Source organism: Rattus rattus, chromosome 1, assembly GCF_011064425.1.
Source record: "Rattus rattus isolate New Zealand chromosome 1, Rrattus_CSIRO_v1, whole genome shotgun sequence".
Classification (NCBI taxonomy): domain Eukaryota; kingdom Metazoa; phylum Chordata; class Mammalia; order Rodentia; family Muridae; genus Rattus; species Rattus rattus.
The window spans coordinates 46,298,184-46,317,712 of record NC_046154.1 but is presented as its reverse complement, the minus strand read 5'-3'; the positions used below and the strand labels follow the sequence as shown (position 1 = coordinate 46,317,712).

Here is a 19,529-nt window from a genome sequence, read left to right as displayed (position 1 = left end):
AAGTTATTTTAAAGGGTCAGAGAGATGATTCAATGGTTAGTAGCTCCTGTAGACGAGCAGAGTTCAGTTCCCAGCACCCACATCAGCTCATAACTGTCTGTAACTACAGTTCTAGGGCTCTGGCCTCCATGGGCACCAGGAAGCATAGATATGGTATGCATGCATACATATACATGCTGATAATCACATGAGTAAATAAGTAAATAAGTAAATAATAAAGCTTTTGTAAGTATTTTAACTTTTGTTTAAATCAAAATTCACTAAGTCCTGCATTTTGTCCTACTTTATTTCTTTTTTCCCCATTAATTTATTCACTTTACATCCTAATTACAGTCTCCCTCCTTCCCTCTTCTACTACCATTCCCATCCTCCGAGTCCCCTTCTCCCACTGTACCTCTTTCCCTCTAGTGGTGAAGGGGAGGGAGCCCCCCACCCCACCCTGCCTCTTAACAACTCACCCTGGCACATCAAGCCTCATTAAGACTAAGTGCATCCTCCTCTACCACTGAGGCCAGACAAGGCTCAGGAAAGGGCTCCAAAGGCAGGCAATCGGGTCCAAGCCAGAGACAAGCCCTACTCAAATTGTTGGTGACCTACTTTATTTTATTTTCCTTTTTTATTCTTGTTAGAGACGGATTACAGATGAGTTTTTGCCATGCATCTTGATAGAAAACACTGTCTTTTTAACCTCAAGTAAACTACTTTACATATACACTCAAAAAATTACATTCTTCTTAATCAGCAAATCACATATTTTGATATTCTTTTTTTTTTTTCTTTTTTCTTTTTTTCGGAGCTGGGGACAGAACCCAGGGCCTTGCGCTTGCTGGGCAAGCGCTCTACCACTGAGCTAAATCCCCAACCCCTGATATTCTTAAATATATGTTTTTGCAAATATTTGCTTTTTCATTATGTAAACTCTTGTATTGCATTTCATGTTTGCCTATCACCTAAATGTCTTAAAGTATTTGTATTCTGAAATTTTTAAATCTGAAAAATAGGTCACTAATGGTGAGGTTGAGAAACATGAAGATCATTCAGGAATAGAATGGCCACTGCTTGGTGATTAATTAGAAATATAGATAAAGAAGAACAAAAGAAGAACAGATTCTAAATGATACCTGTTGCTGCCTTGAACAACTGGACAAATGAGAGAGAATTTTTTTTTTTTTTTTTTTTTTTTTTTTGCTGTTTTCTGTTTATTATTTGTTGTCATGGTTGTTTTGTAGAAGATAGAATTGTAACTATACATAGTGGTACATGACTGTAGTCCCAGCACTTGGATGTCAGTCATAAAGGGCCTCTGTCATGTAGTGTCCGAAATCTGACTGAGTTTATTTCTGTGTCCATTCTAAGCATGTTTGCTTTAAACTTTGGGCTTCTTTGTTCATTTTCTAGCTCTCTCCCTGCCATTTGGCTGCCTGCTCCCATGTACCATGCTAGCTTAAACAGCTTTGTTGAGGTAGAAGTCTGATAAAGTATAATTCAGAGCCTTTTGTTATTCTGAATATTCAGCAACTGTGTCAACAAAATGCATTGTTTTTATTTCTGAGGTTTTTTTTTTATTAAAAGATTTTGTTTTGGGCTTTAATTATTTGGATACATGCTCATTGATGTCTGGGTATGTTCACTTGGGTATCTCTGCTCTTGGAGAACTGAAACATTAAGTCACTTGTAGCTGTAGATACAGACAGTTATGAGCTGTTTCATATAGGTGCTTGAGATTGAAATTTGGTCCTCTAAGAGCAGTACTTAATTACAGGGTCATCTCTCTAGTTCTTCCTCCCCCACCTCAGTCACATAGATATACAGAATCCTCCTCTTCCTCCTCTTCTCCTTCTTTAAAAAGAGGAAGTAGAGGTTTATTAAGTTAAGAAAAAACTCCTGAGTATAGGACAGGTTCAAGAAAGCTCCTTTTTCTTACTCTTAATTCATTAGACTTCTTTTTCTAGACTTTATGCCTTTTGTTCAGTTAGAATCATACAATTTGTAGTGTTTTAGCCCTGGTTTCTTTCTTTAAACATATTTTTAAGTTTCATACATGTTGTAACGTGTCAATACTTTATTTCTTATAGCTGAATAATGTTTCCACTATATAAATGTACTATATTAAAACCCATTCATTAGTCATTTAATCGAGTTGCTTTTGTGCGGTAGTTGTTATGAGCAATGTTTTTATGAATATATGGGTAATTCTTTTTGCATGAGTATGTTTTCATTAAACTACACCAAGAAGTAGAATTACTGGTTTGTTTGAATATGTGCCTGTGTGTGTATGTGTGGTTAACTTAGCTTTGCAGTCATACCAGATTTATGTATGGTTTTCAGTTTTTGTACACTAACCATTGTTTTATTTTTAATTCTTTTATTACCATTCTATTTTGGTATCTCTTACCTTTATCCTAGGTTTTACATGATTTTATAGGCAGCAGATTTGTTCACGCGGCTTTCAGGAATATGCTATTGTTAGGATAAACCAGTGTTTCTGAAAAACTAAGCACTGAGACAGTTAAGCAAGTGCTAGGAAAAGTAAATGAACTTAGTACTGAGACTTGGAAACCATTTATATATATATGTTTTTTATTATTACTACTACTACTACTACTACTACTACTACTACTACTACTACTACTACTACTGCTACATATTCTTTAAAGGCTATTTGCAAAGCTAAAGAGATGGCCCCGTAATAGGAGCACTTCATAATTCAGTTCCTGGACAGCTTACATGTAACTCCCAACTTCAGTAGACCTGATGCCTTCCTCTTACCTCCTGGGTTCCTGAATGTACACAGTCCATGTAAACCCAGGATCAGATACCCATACACATTTTTACAATTAATTTCTTTATATAAAATCATTTGGAACGGAGAGCAATTCCTTTTGGTTTTGTGGGTTTTTTTTGGGATTGGGTAGCTTTTTTTTTTTTTTTTTTTGTGGGACAGGGGTTTTCTGTGTAAAAGAGTTTTGGCTCTCCTGGACTTTTAGGTAGAAATAGTGTGGTTTAACAGAAAGCATGAGCTTTGTAATCATTACAGAGAAAACTTTAAATCTTTCATATGAAACTTAGCCAATTTCATTACCATGTGCAAATGATTTGAATCTCTGAGGTGCAGTTTCTTCTGTAAATTTAATCGAAAATAACATTTACTTTATTGAGGTTCCACTTACTTGAAGCCTCTCTGAATTGTAATGTGGTGGATACAAAGTATTAGTTCTGTTACCTCTTAAAATGTTATAATAATTCTAATTTTTTAAATTAATCAGTTATATTTGTTTAAAGCCAAGTTTTTTTCTGTGTGTCTTTGGCTTTTCTAGAGCTTGCTCTGTTGACAGTCTGGCCTCAAACTTTTAGAGATCTGTCTGCCTTTGGTTTCCAAGTGCTGGGTAAAGATGTGTGCCACCACTACTTGGCATAGTTCTAAATTTTACTTTTTTATCCATAATTTCAATTATAGTGAAATATTGTTAATGTTGGGGCTTTTTTTTTCATATTGATCTTTGCATTTGGGACATTTTACATTTTTTAATGTAAAACTGTATTTTTCCTGCAGGAGTACTTCTTTGATTCAAGAGTATTAACAGATGGAGAATTGGCTCCTAATGATCGGTGTTGTCGTGTGTGTGGAAAAATAGGTCACTATATGAAAGACTGTCCCAAAAGGAAAAGGTTAGCAAATAATTTTTTATCAGTATTATAGACAAAGTAAATGTGAGACTGATTTGTATTTATAATTTTATTTCGAAATGTGTTAAGTATGAAAGTTATTTTTTTAATGTTCAAGTTTGTTAATTAGATCTTTAGTAAATAAATGCTCATCTGAGAGGAATTTATGTTATATTCGTAATAACATTTGTTTATTAATTCATTCAGTTATTTTTTTAATAGAAATGTTTTTCAAAACATGCTATGTGTTTGGAACTTCTAGGAGCAAGAAACTAAAGGACTTCATAGTTACACAAGTTCATAAGTACAATCAATTGAATTCTAGAGTTACATATTGGGCTACATCTGTATATTATGTTAATTGAGAAATACATGTCCTTTCCACGACCTCAAGATATATCTGTGGGTCTGGACATGGTGGCACACACCATGCTCTTGGGAGGCAGAGGCTATGAATTCTAGACCTATGTAATAGGAAAATCCTGTCTCAAAACAGCAGCAACAACAAGGGAATCTAAAAGAAAAAAATAGAAGAGGAATAAAGGAAGATAAAATATGAATGTGATTCATGCATTTGGAAGATTTTAAAAAGAATAAGTTCTATCTTCTGTCACTGGTGGTTATTAAGTTTAGGCAAGGTGCTTATTTTCTCTAAACCTCTCTTCTTTAAAGTAGTGATAAGTATCAGTCTCTAAAGGTCTTAGAAGTTTAAAACTTGATAGTAAAAATTTTTCATGTGGCTGAAGATGGTGGAAAACCCCTTTAATCCCAGTATTCGAAAGGTAGAGGTAGGAAGATCTTTGACCTTGAGGCTGGTGGATTCTACATACCAAGCAGTATAGTGAGAGCCTGTCTCAAAAATTAAATAAGCAAACAATGTCATTAAAGGCTATGATACTTTAGTTTTGTCATATGACTTAGGTATACTATAAATAGAAGTAGCCTTTTTTTTTTTTTAATTTATTTATATATGTAAGTACACTGTAGCTGTCCTCAGACAGGGCATCAGGTCTCATTACAGATGGTTGTGAGCCACCATGTGGTTGCTGGGATTTGAACTCATGACCTCTGGAAGAGCAGTCAGTGCTCTTAACCACTGAGCCATCTCTCCAGCTCTAGAAGTAGCTTTCTTAGAGAAAAACATAGAATTGTGTAGTTAGTCCGTTTTTTATTATATATGGTTTAGTTTATTCTGTGACTTATCAGTTTGTAAGTTCCTGGCTCCACATTATTGGTATCAGCAGTTTACTGTTTAGACTAAAGAAGAAAGACAGTGAAGAAGAGAAAGAAGGAAATGAAGAAGAAAAAGACTCCCGAGACCTTCTTGACTCCCGAGACCTTAGGTGTTTCATATGTGGAGATGCCGGACATGTTCGCCGGGAATGCCCAGAGGTCAAGATGGCCCGCCAGAGGAATAGCAGTGTAGCAGGTAAGAAAAGATAAGAAAAATGTTTGCAAATGTTAACTTACTTGTTGCTAGGGATAAAACTAAGGCTGTTGTACACGCTAAGCATATGGCTTATTACTGAGCCACAGCACCAGTACACTGCATTTTGGGAACATAGTGCAGGCTGGCCTCAAATTTGTGGTCTTCCTGCATCAGCTTTCTTGGAATTACAGATGTATAATACCTGGCTTTAGGTATTTAATTTTTAAGTGATCTGGGCTAGGGATTTAGTTCAATAAGAGTACAAATCTGCCATGTACAAGGCTCTAGGTTTGATGCTCTACAGTGGCAAATTAAAGGAAAAAAAAGCCAAAATCAGAAAAAACAAAAAACAAAAAAAACTCCTAATTTATATGAGAGATTGGCAGGCATCTTTTAAGCCCATTATCCCTGAGAAAGAAACAAGTGTCTGGCATAGGCTGTGTAACAAGAGTGTATTTCACAAACCGGGTGGGGTAAGAGATGGCTCAGCTGTTACTTGATACTCCACTTGGGGATGTGATCAGTTTCCAGCATCTGGTATAGGGAATGGACAATGCTGACAACTTTAGTTACAGGGGATCTAGTGCCTTCTTCTCGCCTTTATGCATTTGTGAATAAACGTTATACATGTAGGCAAAATATTTATACACATAAAATGAATTATAATAAAAATAAAAATGTCTGAACAATAAAAGAAGGGGAGGAGGATACAGCTCAGCGATAGAGTCCATATGCAATGCCCTGGCTTTGGTCTCAGCATGGAGCAGGACAAGGGAGCAGTGGTACACATCTTTCTCTAGAATAATCCTTGCTTGAAAGTTTGCTTTAGTCTGCTGTTTTGGGAAATCTATATTGCGTATGTACAGTATACTACTGTACTTTCAGTAATCAATGCCAGCCTTATTTCAAAAAGTATAGCTTGATAAAATTTATAGACAAGAAATTGTTAAGATATTGGAGTTTAGCGTTATAGCTCAGTGTTGAGTGCTTGCCTTACATGTAAAATCCTGTGTTCAACCCACAGTGCCACACAAATAAATGCCATTAAAATCAGTATTCTATAATTTTATGGAATTCTGTTTATTCATTCCTGTTACTTTCTGAAGTTCGAGACAGAGTCTCATGCTCTACTCAGTGCTGGCATGGTGCTCACTGTGCAGGTCAGGTTTTGAATTTACAGAAATCTTCTGCCTTAGTGCTTCAAACATTGAGATTATTGATATGAAACTACCTGCCTCCTGCTTTTTCTGTATCTTGATTTTTTTTTCTTTGTGATGTCTTCTCTCAGCAGCCCAGCTGGTTCGTAATCTTGTTAATGCTCAGCAGGTGGCTGGTTCAGCCCAGCAACAGAGTGACCAGTCTATAAGGACTAGACAGTCTTCAGAATGTGTAAGTACTCTACCTATGAATGAGCTTGACAGGAAGAAAACCACAATTTTTCATGTGTCTTAGTTCTTTTCCTGTTGCTATAATAAAATATGCCATCAAAAGCAACATAAGAGAGAAAGAATTTATTTTAGTTCACAGCTCAAAGTCTAGTTGGTCAAGTCAGCAGAAGTTTGAAGCAGCTGTCATATCACATCTAAAAAAGGAAATGGATGCACACTCATTCATCTTCCTCTTTACATTTTATACAGTTCAGAGTCCTGGCCAAGAAAAGGGTACCTGTTCAGTAGGTGTGCCCAGAAAGAGACCCACGTCCCCCGGATTCTAGACTTTGCCAAGTTGACAGTTGTCTTAGGGATTTATTACGCTCAAGAGACACCATGCTCATGGCATCATATAGGAAATTTTCTGTAAAGAAAAATACTTAATTGTGACTAGTTTATAGTTTCAGAGATTTAGTCCATTATGGCCATGGTGTGAAACATGGCAGCATGTAGACAGACAGTGCTGGAGAAGGAGCTGAGAGCTCTACATCTTGATCTGCAGGCAGCAGAGGAAACCACCATGTTAGGCTCAGCTTGAACATATGAGACTGCAGAGTCCACTCCACAGAGACATTCTTTTTCTAACAAGGCCATCCCTCCTAATAGTGCCACTCCTTATAGGCCAAGCATCCACGCACGAGTTTATGAGGGGCATTCCTATTTAAACTACCACAACAGTTAACACCAACCATCATATCATGTGTAATATTGAAGAACACATGGTAATTTGTAGAATTATTCTTGCTAGACCCATAAGTTAAAGTAACATTTGATTTCCTATTAATGTTGTAGTTTCTTAATTTACACGAGCCTGCTTTCTCATTTTTATAATAAAATAATATGGAGGACCAAGTATTAATGTTGCATAGGAGTAAAGTATTAGTGTTAATAAAATAGACATAATGTTGAAATGTTCCTTTTCACATTTCATATTCTTCATGTTGCTGAACCTAGCTGTAAAAATTTATAGTTTTATTTGCTAGCATAAATTAATTTTTATACTCCTATTTTTGAGACTACTTTGACTAAATGTAGGAAAGAAAACATGATTTTTATGTGTAATATTCAAAAAAATAAAATTATAACACTGTGATATGTTTTTTTGATTCTTACCAAAATAAAGGTTGGGAGCTGGCATTAGAGATAGAGGCCTGGAAGACCAGGGCAGCAACATGTTGAGTTATAAGCCAACCTGATCTAGGGACCAAGACTCTGTCGCAGAAAGGGGGATTTATATATCTACTAAATTTAAAGACTATTCATTTATTGCTATCAGTATTTCATTTACTCAGTATATGCTCTTTAGTTAATAGCTTTATTTTTTTCAGAACATTTATTTGAATGTTCCCACTGTTTTTGGTTTTCTTTGTACATACAGCATATTAGTCAAGGCTGTCTTTGGAACAGAATTGATAGAATAAATATGAGTGTGTGTATATATTGTTATAGATTGGCTTACACTGCCTGTGGTCTGCTTAGTCCAATAATGGCTGTATCCTGACAGAAAGGCCCATAATATGGTAGCTGTCGAATCCTTGGGACTAGATGTTTCAACAGTCTCTCTCACTCTGGTGCCAAGGAAGTCCAAGAGAGCTGTCAGTTTTCAGTTCACATTGGAATTTCAAAGTAGATTCTAGCACCAGAAAAGAAATGGTTCAGGATAGGTGATCCTGCTAGTGAGATTGAGGCCAAACAGAAAAAAGTCCCTCACAGGTGTGCCCAGCTCCTTGGGTTTTAGTTACTTTCAAATGTAGTCAAGTTGACAAACAAAGTTAGCCATCACACATAGTCATTGTTTTTTTATTTTTTATTTTTTTTAAAGATTTATTTATTATATATGAGTACACTGTTGCTGTCTTCAGATACATCAGAAGAGGGCATCGGATCTCCTTACAGATGGTTGTGAGCCACCATGTGGTTGCTGGGAATTGAACTCAGGACCTCTGGAAGAGCAGTCGGGTGCTCTTAACCGCTGAGCCATCTCTCCAGCCCCATCATTGTTGTTTTTTAATAATGTTGGAGATTCATTTCTATTAGTGTAGTAGCTTTGTAATCCTTTACCTGCCTGTAGCTTAACTTCTTTTTCTCTCTTTCTTTTTTTCTCCCTCCAATCTCATGCCATGGTATCCTAGAGCTCACAGTGTACATCAGGCTGGCCTAGAACTCGGCCTCTTCCTCCTGAGTGCTGAGATTGAATGTGTATTCCACTATGCCAGACTTGCAAATGACTTTTGTATATATTCTCCTCACCTCATATGTGGATATCTAGTGAGTGAGAATATAACTTGTGAAAGACCAGAGTATCAAATGAGAATTCATACTTCATCGCACCCTTTTAATTAGTTCCTTTAGTGTTTTCTTTAAGTAGATTTTTTCATTATTATTAAATCAGAAAAATTATAAATTGCAAGTTAATTATATTCCTGGTTTGGTTAAAATTTTCAATGGTTTTCTACTGCTCTTGTATAAGTTGCATAAATTACATGATATACAAAACACAGGAGCTCTCATTGCCTTGTTTCTGTTTTTGTTTGGTTCTTGTTTTATAATGGAGAAAAGATCTGGATGGGCTTGAATCCTCAAGCTGACAGGCATACTTACTGATCATTGTATAACAACCATATTCATGATTTACTTCTATTTTATGTGCATTGGCATCTTGCCTGCGTGTATGCCTGTGTAAGGATGTCAGAATCCCTGGAACTGGAGTTACTAGCAATCGTGAGCTCCGTGTGGCTCCTGGGAATTGAGTCTAGGTCCTCTGGAAGAGCAGCGAGTGCTCCAAAGCAGCTGGGCCATCTCTCCAGCTCTTAGTTTGTTTCTTTTTTGAAAGTTTCTCTGGGTTGCCCTGATCTGTGGACCAGAGTGGCATCGAACTCACCAAGATCCACCTGCCTCTGCCTCCTGCATTATTTCTGTTTAGTTCTTAAGCCTCAGATTCCCTTAGCTATATACTTCACTATTTAAGTTCTTTTAGATTTTAGTTACCTTAAACAGTTAAGTATTTCCATGCCCATTGCCTTAGTTGGGTTTTATAGCTGCAAAGAGACACCTTGACTATGGCAACTCTTACAAAGGCAACGTGTAATTAGGGCTGACTTACAGTTTCAGAGGTTCAGTTTATTTTCAGCCTGGCAGGAAGAATCACAGCATCCAGTCAGGCAGACATGGTGCTGCAGAAGCCCTGAGTTCTACGTCTGATCTGAATGCAGCCAGGAAGAGACTGGCTTCCATGCACTGTGTAGAGCCTGAGCATAGATACCGTCAAAGCCTGCCTACACAGTGACTCACTTCCTCTAATAAGGCCACACCTCCTCCAATAAGGTTACACCTGATAGTGCCACTCCCTTTGGGCAAGCATTAAAGCAAATGAATCTATGGGGGCCAAACCTCTTCAAAACACCACACTTATAGACCTTCAGACATATTGTTCCTGTTGCTAAATATTCTTACCGTCTCTGTTTCTTCTTTCTTTTACCAGATTTGCTTTTAGTTTTTATTCTCAATTTAAAGGTTATTTAATCTTGGAAACTCCTTCATCTCTACGTTTCTTCAAAAGTGGAAGTTAGGTATTTGTTTATCATAGTAACAGAAGTGACACTTTTTGTGTAGGGAGGATTAGTCTCAACTAGTAGCCCAGTTTTGCTACCCTCCTGCCTGCTCAGACAAGATATACACGGCTGAGCCTGCCTGTCTAATTATACAGTCTTTATCATAGTAAGAATTGTTATACTTCATTATAATTACTTTTGTAATTTTTTTCTGCTCCCTGATATCTGTGTGCAGTAAACTTTTAAACTTAATGAAGGCATAAATGTATATTCAGTACCTAGTAATAATGCCTAGTATGCACAATTGTTCAGGGGCTGAAAGAAAGTGGCTGTGTGTAATTTATGTGTTAATTTGTAGTTGACAAAGGAGATATATGTTCATGACGATAGGTTCTCTCTCTCTCTCTTTTTTTTCTTGAACATTACTCATGTGAGAGAATTTGAGCACCTTGGGGAAAATTTTATCTCCATGTAATAGATTTTATTATTTGTTATATACATCATATAGTTCTGTATCTGATGTTCTAATGAAATAACTATTATATTTTAATAATCTTAATTTTTAAAATTATCTTTTTTTTCCTGCAGTCTGATTCACCATCTTATTCTCCTCAGCCTCAGCCTTTTCCACAGAATTCTCCCCAACCGTCTGCTCTTCCCCCACCTCCATCCCAGCCAGGATCCCAGCCTAAGCTTGGCCCACCCCAGCAGGGAGGCCAGCCCCCTCACCAGGTTCAGATGCCCTTGTATAACTTTCCTCCATCCCCTCCAGCTCATTACTCACCCATGCACGGTATGGGATTATTGCCAATGCACCCCCTCCAGATCCCTGCCCCGTCGTGGCCCATCCACGGCCCAATGCTGCACTCTGCACCTGGCAGTACCCCCAGCAATATTGGCTTGAATGATCCCAGCATCATCTTTGCACAGCCTGCTGCCAGGCCGATGGCAATCCCTAGCTCTTCTCATGATGGACACTGGCCTCGTACTGTGGCTCCCAACTCCCTGGTGAACAATGGTGCAGTGGGTAATTCGGGTAATTTCCCTTTTTTTCCTTTTATATTTGGATGTGGAAAGGTTGGGTGACTAGTATTATTTGTTGAATGTGGAGTAACAATGAGAAGAAAGGAAAGTAAGTTGTATTGATGAAGGTAGAATATAAAATTAAACCGTATGGGCTATAGATGCAGACTAATCAAGACTTGAATCTCGTTTGCCATTTCTCAGTGTCTTGACATTATCTCTGTGCATTTCTTTCACTTCTAAGATAAGGATATGAATAGCTTCTAACAGGAATGTTGAGTATTACGTGAGGTAATTAATACTTATAAATATTAGTCCTTATTGTTCTCCTTTTCACCTTTACCTGACTTGGTGTAGGTATTATTAGCAATCATCCTATAAATGATCAAATTTAGACCCTGCTGTGTATGATACTGCACATTAATGATTGAGTCTAGCCTAGGCTACATGAAAACCTCTCTCCAAGAACGAAAGCCGACAGACAGGCAGGTGTGGCAGTGTATTTGAGGCCAGCGTGAAGTACATGCTATGCTTTCCCTCATTTTAGCGTAGTGAAATTGAAGAAATAAGTAACTTAAGTGTTGTCAGCTGATCATGGTAGAGTGAAGGCTCTAAAGTGAGGAGCAGTTCACTTCTTCATGCCTTCCCTTCCTTCTCTCCCTCTTGTTTTAATTGGGAAAGGAGGTAATAAAAATGTTTTACCGTAGGCTTAAACACAAGGGTTAGGAGAAAGAAAAGCACTCAGAACAAAGAAAACCTAAGGAGAGGTCTAGAAAATGAGATGTGCCCAGGTGAGGCAGTGGGCTCTTCACAGGAGTCACTTCTCTCCCTTCTTGTTGTCTATTCTCTTTCCTTCTCTTTCCTGTATATGGTTCCCTCTTTCCCTTTTTTCCCTTTCCCCTTTCCCCCTCTACCCATTCCTGCTGCATCACAGGGTGGCGTTGAACCCATGCCAGTCCTCTTACTGAACTCTGCTGCTTCATTGCTTGGATTACAAAAATGTGCCACCATGCTTGGCGAAAGTATACTTTAAGAAAGCAAAGGATAACAGCATTTAATAGAATTAATAAACAGTATTTTTCTGATATTTTAATAAATATAGATTTGAGACATATAATAAAAATGTTTTAAGGATTATTTAATACATTACATTACTAAAATGTTGTTATACTTGCCTATTTAAAAATAACCTATTTGCTGCATTTGCTAATTTTATATCCAGCTTTGTAGTACTCAGTATCTTTACCTTCCAAACGATTATGGAAATCTCACATAAACAAACATTATGCATCACCAGTGAACTTATTGTCGCTGAGCTTAACAGTTTGTTTTTCAATCTGACTCTTTTTCACAGTGTTAAAACAAAATCTCAGACAGTGGATCAAATTTGCTTTTAAACTTGCATTTGGGATAATTGGGTGACTAAGCAGGTAAACGTCTACCACTAAAGCCTGATGACTTTAGTTTGGTTTCTAAGATTCACATGGTGGAAATGATGGAACAAGGCAAGTGTGTCTTCTCACTTCTTCCACAGACATGTGGTGAGCACTGGCACACATGCATACTTAAGTTGCTTAATCTGCCTTACAGTGCAGCTCTGTTTCAAGACACATTTTACCCACCACACACATCTTCTCTCTCTTCCTCATCATCCCACTACTTCCACCTACCCTTCCTTTCGTTCTTGCTCTCATCTGACTCCCACATATACACAGATTTGTCTAAGAAAGGTGAGGCCAAAACTGTTTATTGATTTTTTTTTTTAATTTAATGGTGTCCCATCATTATTGGTAATTATTGTTAATTTTCAGTTTCACTAATTGTAAAGATTTTGTGATTCTTTTCCCAAGAACTTTTTTCTGCTAACAAATTATTCTAATATATAATTTGCATAGGGAATACAGACAGAGGCACTTATTGTTTTTGTTTTGGGTTTTACTTATTTTTGAGATAGGATGTTGCTGTGTAACATTGATTAACCTAGAATTTATAGTGGAGATAAATATGGCTTCTAACTTGAAGGGTTCCTTCCTCTTGCTTCTGTTGGGATAACATAGGTGTACCACCACACACCTGGCTCAGTTCTTTGGCTTTATTAATACCCCATCACCACCACCGCCCCCATACACACAGTTTCTCTCTATAGCCCTTGCTGTCACATAACTCTGGCTGGCCTTGAATTTAGAGGTCCCCTGCCTGTGCCTCCAGAAAGCTGGGATCAGAGTCACGTACCCAGACCTGGCTCACTTTACTAATTTTGTAAGAACATTAGAGATAATTTTCAATGGGAGTATTGTTTGGATTTTCTTTCTGGTGGTATTAAGAATCGAACCTAGGGTTTAATGCATGCTTGGATGACACTGTACCATAGAGCTGTATCTCCATCCCCAAAGTAGTTACTTCTCAATGGAGATGCCTCTAGCCTGTTAGGAATAAAGCAAATTGTTTTGATAATCAAACATCAGAATGTGAGTTCTGTGGTTCTTAAGACCAAAGAAGATAGGGTATATGCAGTTTCTGTGCTTAAATCCGTCAATAACATTTATCATGTATATGCTGTAATTGTCAATGAGTGTAAAGACAGACCCCATATTTTTTCCTTTGATAGATTATGTTGAGGTACTTTTTTCAACCTGCCAGTGGTATATCTTGTTTTTGTCATAATGGACTAATAATTAACAAAACATCTTGGAAATCTACCATGCTCTGTCTTACTTTGGTTTTTAAAGTGGTTGCTGCTACGTAGGAAGTCTTATCCATTACCTGTAATACCAGTTTTCATACCTTCTGCCTTGCCCTAAAGATTTCTTAATTAACATCACTGCCCTCCAAAAGCCCTTGAGTCTTACTGATCTTGTCCTCTGATTGAATTTTATCTTTGTCTGTTTGTTTACTTAGTATCTATATCATAGCATTTGTCTAATTGTGTTAAAATCATAGCCTTAGAATGAACTTCTAAAGCAGTGGTTCTCAACCTTCCTAATGCAGTTAATCCTTTAATACAGTTCTTCATGTTGTGGTGACCCACAACCATGAAGTTATTTTTGTTGCTATTTCAGAACTATAATTTTTGTATTATGAATTATAATATAAGCATCTGATATGCAACCCCTCTGAAAGGATTGCTCACCCCTAAAATGGCTGAAACCCAAGGATTGAGAACCACATTTTAAGACTCTTAAGATGTTGGGGGGATGAGTAAATCACTGGTACTGAGGTGAGACACAGCATCAGATGAAGGCCAGAGGTTGTTTATTTCTGGCCTTGTAACTCTCTAAGTTGATGGCCTGTGGCTGTTTAATTCTTAACTCTTCTATGGCTAAAAGCTGCTAGTTTCTGGTAATTAAATCCTGTTGGTAGCAGCATGGGATTAAGAGAAGAAGGTTTAGTTACTTGGCTTGAACCATTCTTTCTGGTTCAAGAGTCCCTAACTGACCAGGCAAGAAGCTGGGAATTCATTAACTCTTTGTGAACCAGAGAAAAAAGGAAAGATAAAACAGAAATCGATGGGGGAGGGGCAGAAGGTCCAACAAACCTTTATTTCTGTTCTAAGTATTTATACTTTCTCTGACAATTACCTCATATAACTATCAGGTAGAACCATAACAACAGGATAATTGATTATTTGATTTTCTAAACACTCTTACAATCTAACTTCATAGTAAGTTTAAGGCAACAGTTCATGTCATAGGTTTGAGGAATTATAACAGAAATGTTTACATGTCTTTCCACGGAGACTAGTACCTGATTGAAAAACATTCATTATCTATCTTATAGATCCATAAGTTCATTATAAATTTTAAGCAGTCATTTTTATGTTTTAAGTTAGCATGGTTTTGTCAAGAAAGAAATCATCTTCTTTGTGTCTTATCAGTTTTGAAGTTTTATATAGCTAAACTACTCCATTTATTCATTTATTTTCTGTCTTTGCACCTAATTTGTGCATTCCTAGTTTATGACCTTTAGCTACCAAATGGTCTCATACCTACCTAGAAGGAATGTTTTTCATGATTGTAAATTTTTTCCAAGCCTGCTTTCTTTTCCTAGTACAATTAGCCCATGACACATGAAGGTTTACAGAGCTCCATTTGTAGCTTTTATTCTACAGGGGGCTTGAAAATACTTGTATCAATTTAGGCATTCTGTAGAATCATAATCAGAAATTATGAACTCATCAATTCATCTACACAGCATCACTGTGTGAAAGTATATCTTTATATTGATTCTTCAGGAAATCTGCACAATAGGGTTGGCTAATGCTGGGGAATCATTAGGCTATGTGATAGTGACAGGTAAGGTATATCAGCAGTAAGAAGCAATCCTGGGACGAAATCTCCAAGTACCGTACATTCTTAGAGCTCACCCATTATAGTCAACCAAAATGGTGGGCCATCTCCAGAAAATTTACTTGCTTGCCTTAGCCTTTTCTAGATCACCTCTGACATTAAGAATTTTTTTATCTGTACCTCTATACTATCTAGATTAGTGTCTGACAATGTTAATGTATTATTTATGTTCTGTACTAGTACTACATAATAACCAAGTGTTGGGTTTCTAGGTGTACAACTCATAATAATATTAATCCTGCATGAAAGTAGGACTAAGTGGGACTATATTAAATTGAAAGTTAGGTTTTTATCTTTTAAATGGGAGATCACAAATGCAGTTGCCTACTACCTCAGTTATGCATTCAAGGCTCTCAAATTTAGGGACATTGCAGGGGTCAGCACATCCCAAGTGCAATGGAAGAATTAGGATTTGATTAGAATGGAAGATTCTGTAATTTATACTCTTCATATGTGTTTTTTTTTCTTTTTTCTTTTCTCCCATTATTGTTTGAGATGAGGTCTATATTTAGCCCTATCTCTTCTGAATCTCACAGAGATCCACCTGCCTCTGTCTCTGGAGGACTGGGATTAAATTTACCCTATCACCCCTGGATTTCTCCATTTTTGAATATAGTGTTATATATTTGGCTATGAAAACTGAGCAAGGGAAATTGAGGTATATCCTTCAAAATTTACTTTTTTTTTCCTGAAATACCATTTTTCTACTGGCCATCATAATACCTATTCTCATTTATTTTGTAAGCCCTGAGTCCTTAAGTTTCATCTCTCTTAATTACAATATGGCTTTTTAAACTTAACCATCGTTTTCTGATTGCTACCCCAAGAAAACTGATTGAGAAAATTCAGCAAATACAGACTTTTCCATTCCACAGCTCCTAATCGGAATTAGAGGTTAGGGGTGTCTTTCAGTTACTCTTTCACACAAGTGTTATCTGAATAAGAAAAACTCGAAGCAAAAAAAGAAAAAAGAAAAACTCGAAGCATCCAGTTTGGTGGTTATTATACTATGAAAAACATATACCTTCAAAGATACAAACGACTTTTTTGAGATTGTCCACAGGAAGAATATGACATGACTCATATTTAATTTTTTTCATGTGTGTGGGTGTGGGTGTATGTGGATGCCCACACCCACACCCACAGGCTTACATACGCTACATCTCACATTTGGAGGTCAGAGGAAACCTTTGAGGAGTTCATTTTCCCCATCCACTGTGAAATTCTGGATTCAGGCTTAGGTTTTCAAGCTATTGGGGAAGTACCCATTTTGCCTGGATTCAGTATATACATGTTCCTTTGTATTTTCCAGAGCTGTGTAAGCCACTTAACTTTTAAAATCATCATTTACAGCTGAGTTTCCTAATGGAACTATAGTAATTTTCAAAACAGATTTGAAGCAATATGTTTGGTTACAAAACCAAGTTTTCAGCCATAGTACTCTAACCTTTTTTTGTACAAGCTTCTTTTGAATAGGATTATGGCGTAGTTGATATTATCAGTCAGGTTCTCTGTCCTAGATTCATTGAGTGGCCCAGGATGGCCTTAATCCCCCTGCCTTTGCCTCAAATTAAAGGTGTTTGCCACAATGCTCAGCTTGAACATTTCTTCTTCGGTCTTTTTCTATGATGCTGCTTCTTTTGTAGTCCCAGACTTTGAGTGCTTTTTTATTCTCAGACTTTAATTCATTCTCATCCTCTAAATTACTCATCTTGCTACTTCTGTCTGTCATTTAAAATTCTAGTTAGCCACGATAAGAAAATTATAGATTAACCATGTTTGGTATAGCAGATATATTATTGTGTGTAATATGTATATATATAAACATTTTGAATAAATAATATTGCTTGATTCTTTAAAAGAAATTTGGTATCTGGATTTAGCATAATACACAGCTCATGTTAGGTACTTAGTATATCTCTAGATACAGTAGTATTTGAGTTACTAAACTTAATATTTTAAAATGTGTGTGTGTGTGTGTTTTCTTGTTGGAATGCAGAGCCACGTTTTCGAGGACTAAATCCTCCAATTCCATGGGAACATGCACCACGTCCCCATTTCCCCCTTGTCCCAGCTTCGTGGCCTTATGGTTTGCATCAAAACTTCATGCATCAGGGAAATCCAAGATTTCAGCCCAAACCCTTCTACGCTCAAGGTACCAGTGCTTATGACTCAGCATCAGGCTGGGTGGGTTTTCTTCTGAGCTGGGAATCTCGGTGGAGGCCATGATTTAGGAGTATCATCCATGCATTCAGCAAACATTTATTGAAATAGTGTACTGTATGCCAGACTGTATTCACTACTTGTTACTTAAATACTAGGTAAAACAAAATACCCATGCTTAATGCATATTTTAATATGAGAGCAAAGCATGTCAAAACTGCCAAAAATAGTTGTCTACCTAGGCTGGCCTTGGTATTAGAGATTGCATCTGAATTTCATCTTATAAGAATTATTTATTACTCTAGAATTTAGAAAGAAGGAAAGTGTTCTTAGTTAAGGGAATGCATTTAAAATATCACTGAGTTTTGTCTGACAAAAAAAGAAAGGAGATGGATATCAAGGATGCGTGACTGGTAATTCTAGATTGGAAGGTAGGCTGAAAACTCTGTAAAGGAGTTTGGATTTTGTTTAGGAAACTAAAGATCTAATAATGTTTGAGTCAGATTAGTAAAAGTAATACATGAATGACACTGGAATTAATTATACTCATCTGCTACTAATAACTGTGACTGAGGTAATAAAGATTACAAACCCTACATTTTAAGGATTAAAACCATTTTATCTTACTTCAAAATTATCAGTCTTAAGAAGGAGTAACCTTCCTGATCTATGAACTGCTGGACACTTGGATAGTAGAAAGCAATGGTTCTCAACCTTGGGGTTGTAACCCCTTTCAAAGGACCCTTTCAAATGGGTCACCTAAGACCATTAGAAAACATATATTTACATTCTAACTCATAACAACAATAAATTACAGTTATGATATAGCAATGAAAATAATATGGTAGAAGTCCCCACAACATGAGGAATTTACTGAATTAAAGGGTGCCAGCAGAGAAGGCTGAGAACCACTGGTATAGAATGAATGGCAGGACCCTGACCATGGTTTAGATCTCTTGAGCAGAGATCTAAAGCTGAAGTTATGTCAGTTATAGGAAAATTTGCAGTTTTCTGCATGTGGAGTTTCCGCTGTTTCTTGCCCTTTTTGATTTCCTGTCATCATACACCTATATTTGCCTTCCCCCTCCAAATGTTTTGTTATTATGTGGATTTTTAAAACACTGTATGTATATCTAGTTAACACATTTACTTTAAGGGGGTGTTGAGGTAAGTAAACACAAACCTTTCACAAATCTCTGCTCTCTGTCGTCTCCAGCAGAGAGATGTGCCACGCGTCGCAGTAGAGAGCGTTGTCCCCACCCACCACGAGGAAACGTGTCGGAATAATGCCAGCCCACAGCAACCAGCCAATCCTGATGTCTCAAGGGTATCCGTACCTCAGTGTCAGTTACACTCAGCAGAAAAATTGACATTTAAGGAAAGGAAAACAAATCAGGTCCTGATTTAAAATTTTAACACACGTTTAGATAGCTTATTTAAATTCTAAGACTGTTTTTAAACACTGTATTATTTGTATATAAATATGAACTATAGTTTTTACTGGTATCACTAAATTGAGTGATACAAATTTCATCTATTTTATTACCCTATTTTTAAGGGAATTTTATGTTTTGTTTAACCTTGATGAATTGTATAAAGAGAGAATTTAAAAAATTACATTCTTTATTTTCTATTAGCTGTATTCATACTTTGGTTGCTTCAGACTTTATATATATTGTTCTTAAGAATTAGGAAAGGATTTCATGTGTTTTAAATTTGTCACTTCTATTCTTTACAGAACCTTGTAGTGCCAAAAACTTTTTAAAAGGTTAAAAAAAAAATAAAATTACAACATAAAGATTCAAAAAATTTTTTTCTTTTACATACTTGTATATTGAATATATTCAAACTTGAATGGAAAGTTGCTTTTTGTCTGTATTTGAAGTTCTATTTTAAGTTAATAAATCTTTTTGACAAGAGT

The 19,529-nt window shown here is 36.6% G+C and overlaps 1 protein-coding gene across 6 annotated transcripts in view; it reads left to right on the top strand.

The window, feature by feature from the left end:
- The window catches only part of Tut4 (terminal uridylyl transferase 4), a 101,324-nt gene extending 81,795 nt beyond the window's left edge, over positions 1-19,529 (top strand). For 2 of the 6 annotated variants that reach the window (XM_032900658.1, XM_032900666.1), the window contains exons 25-30: positions 3,554-3,669; positions 4,908-5,095; positions 6,384-6,484; positions 10,665-11,112; positions 17,445-17,600; positions 18,825-19,529. In XM_032900658.1, the coding sequence (XP_032756549.1) occupies positions 3,554-3,669; positions 4,908-5,095; positions 6,384-6,484; positions 10,665-11,112; positions 17,445-17,600; positions 18,825-18,895 (1,080 nt within the window). In that variant the 3' untranslated portion in view covers positions 18,896-19,529. The remainder of the gene's footprint in view (positions 1-3,553; positions 3,670-4,907; positions 5,096-6,383; positions 6,485-10,664; positions 11,113-17,444; positions 17,601-18,824) is intronic. The other 4 variants (XM_032900691.1, XM_032900683.1, XM_032900675.1 and 1 more) reach the window with 4 other exon arrangements.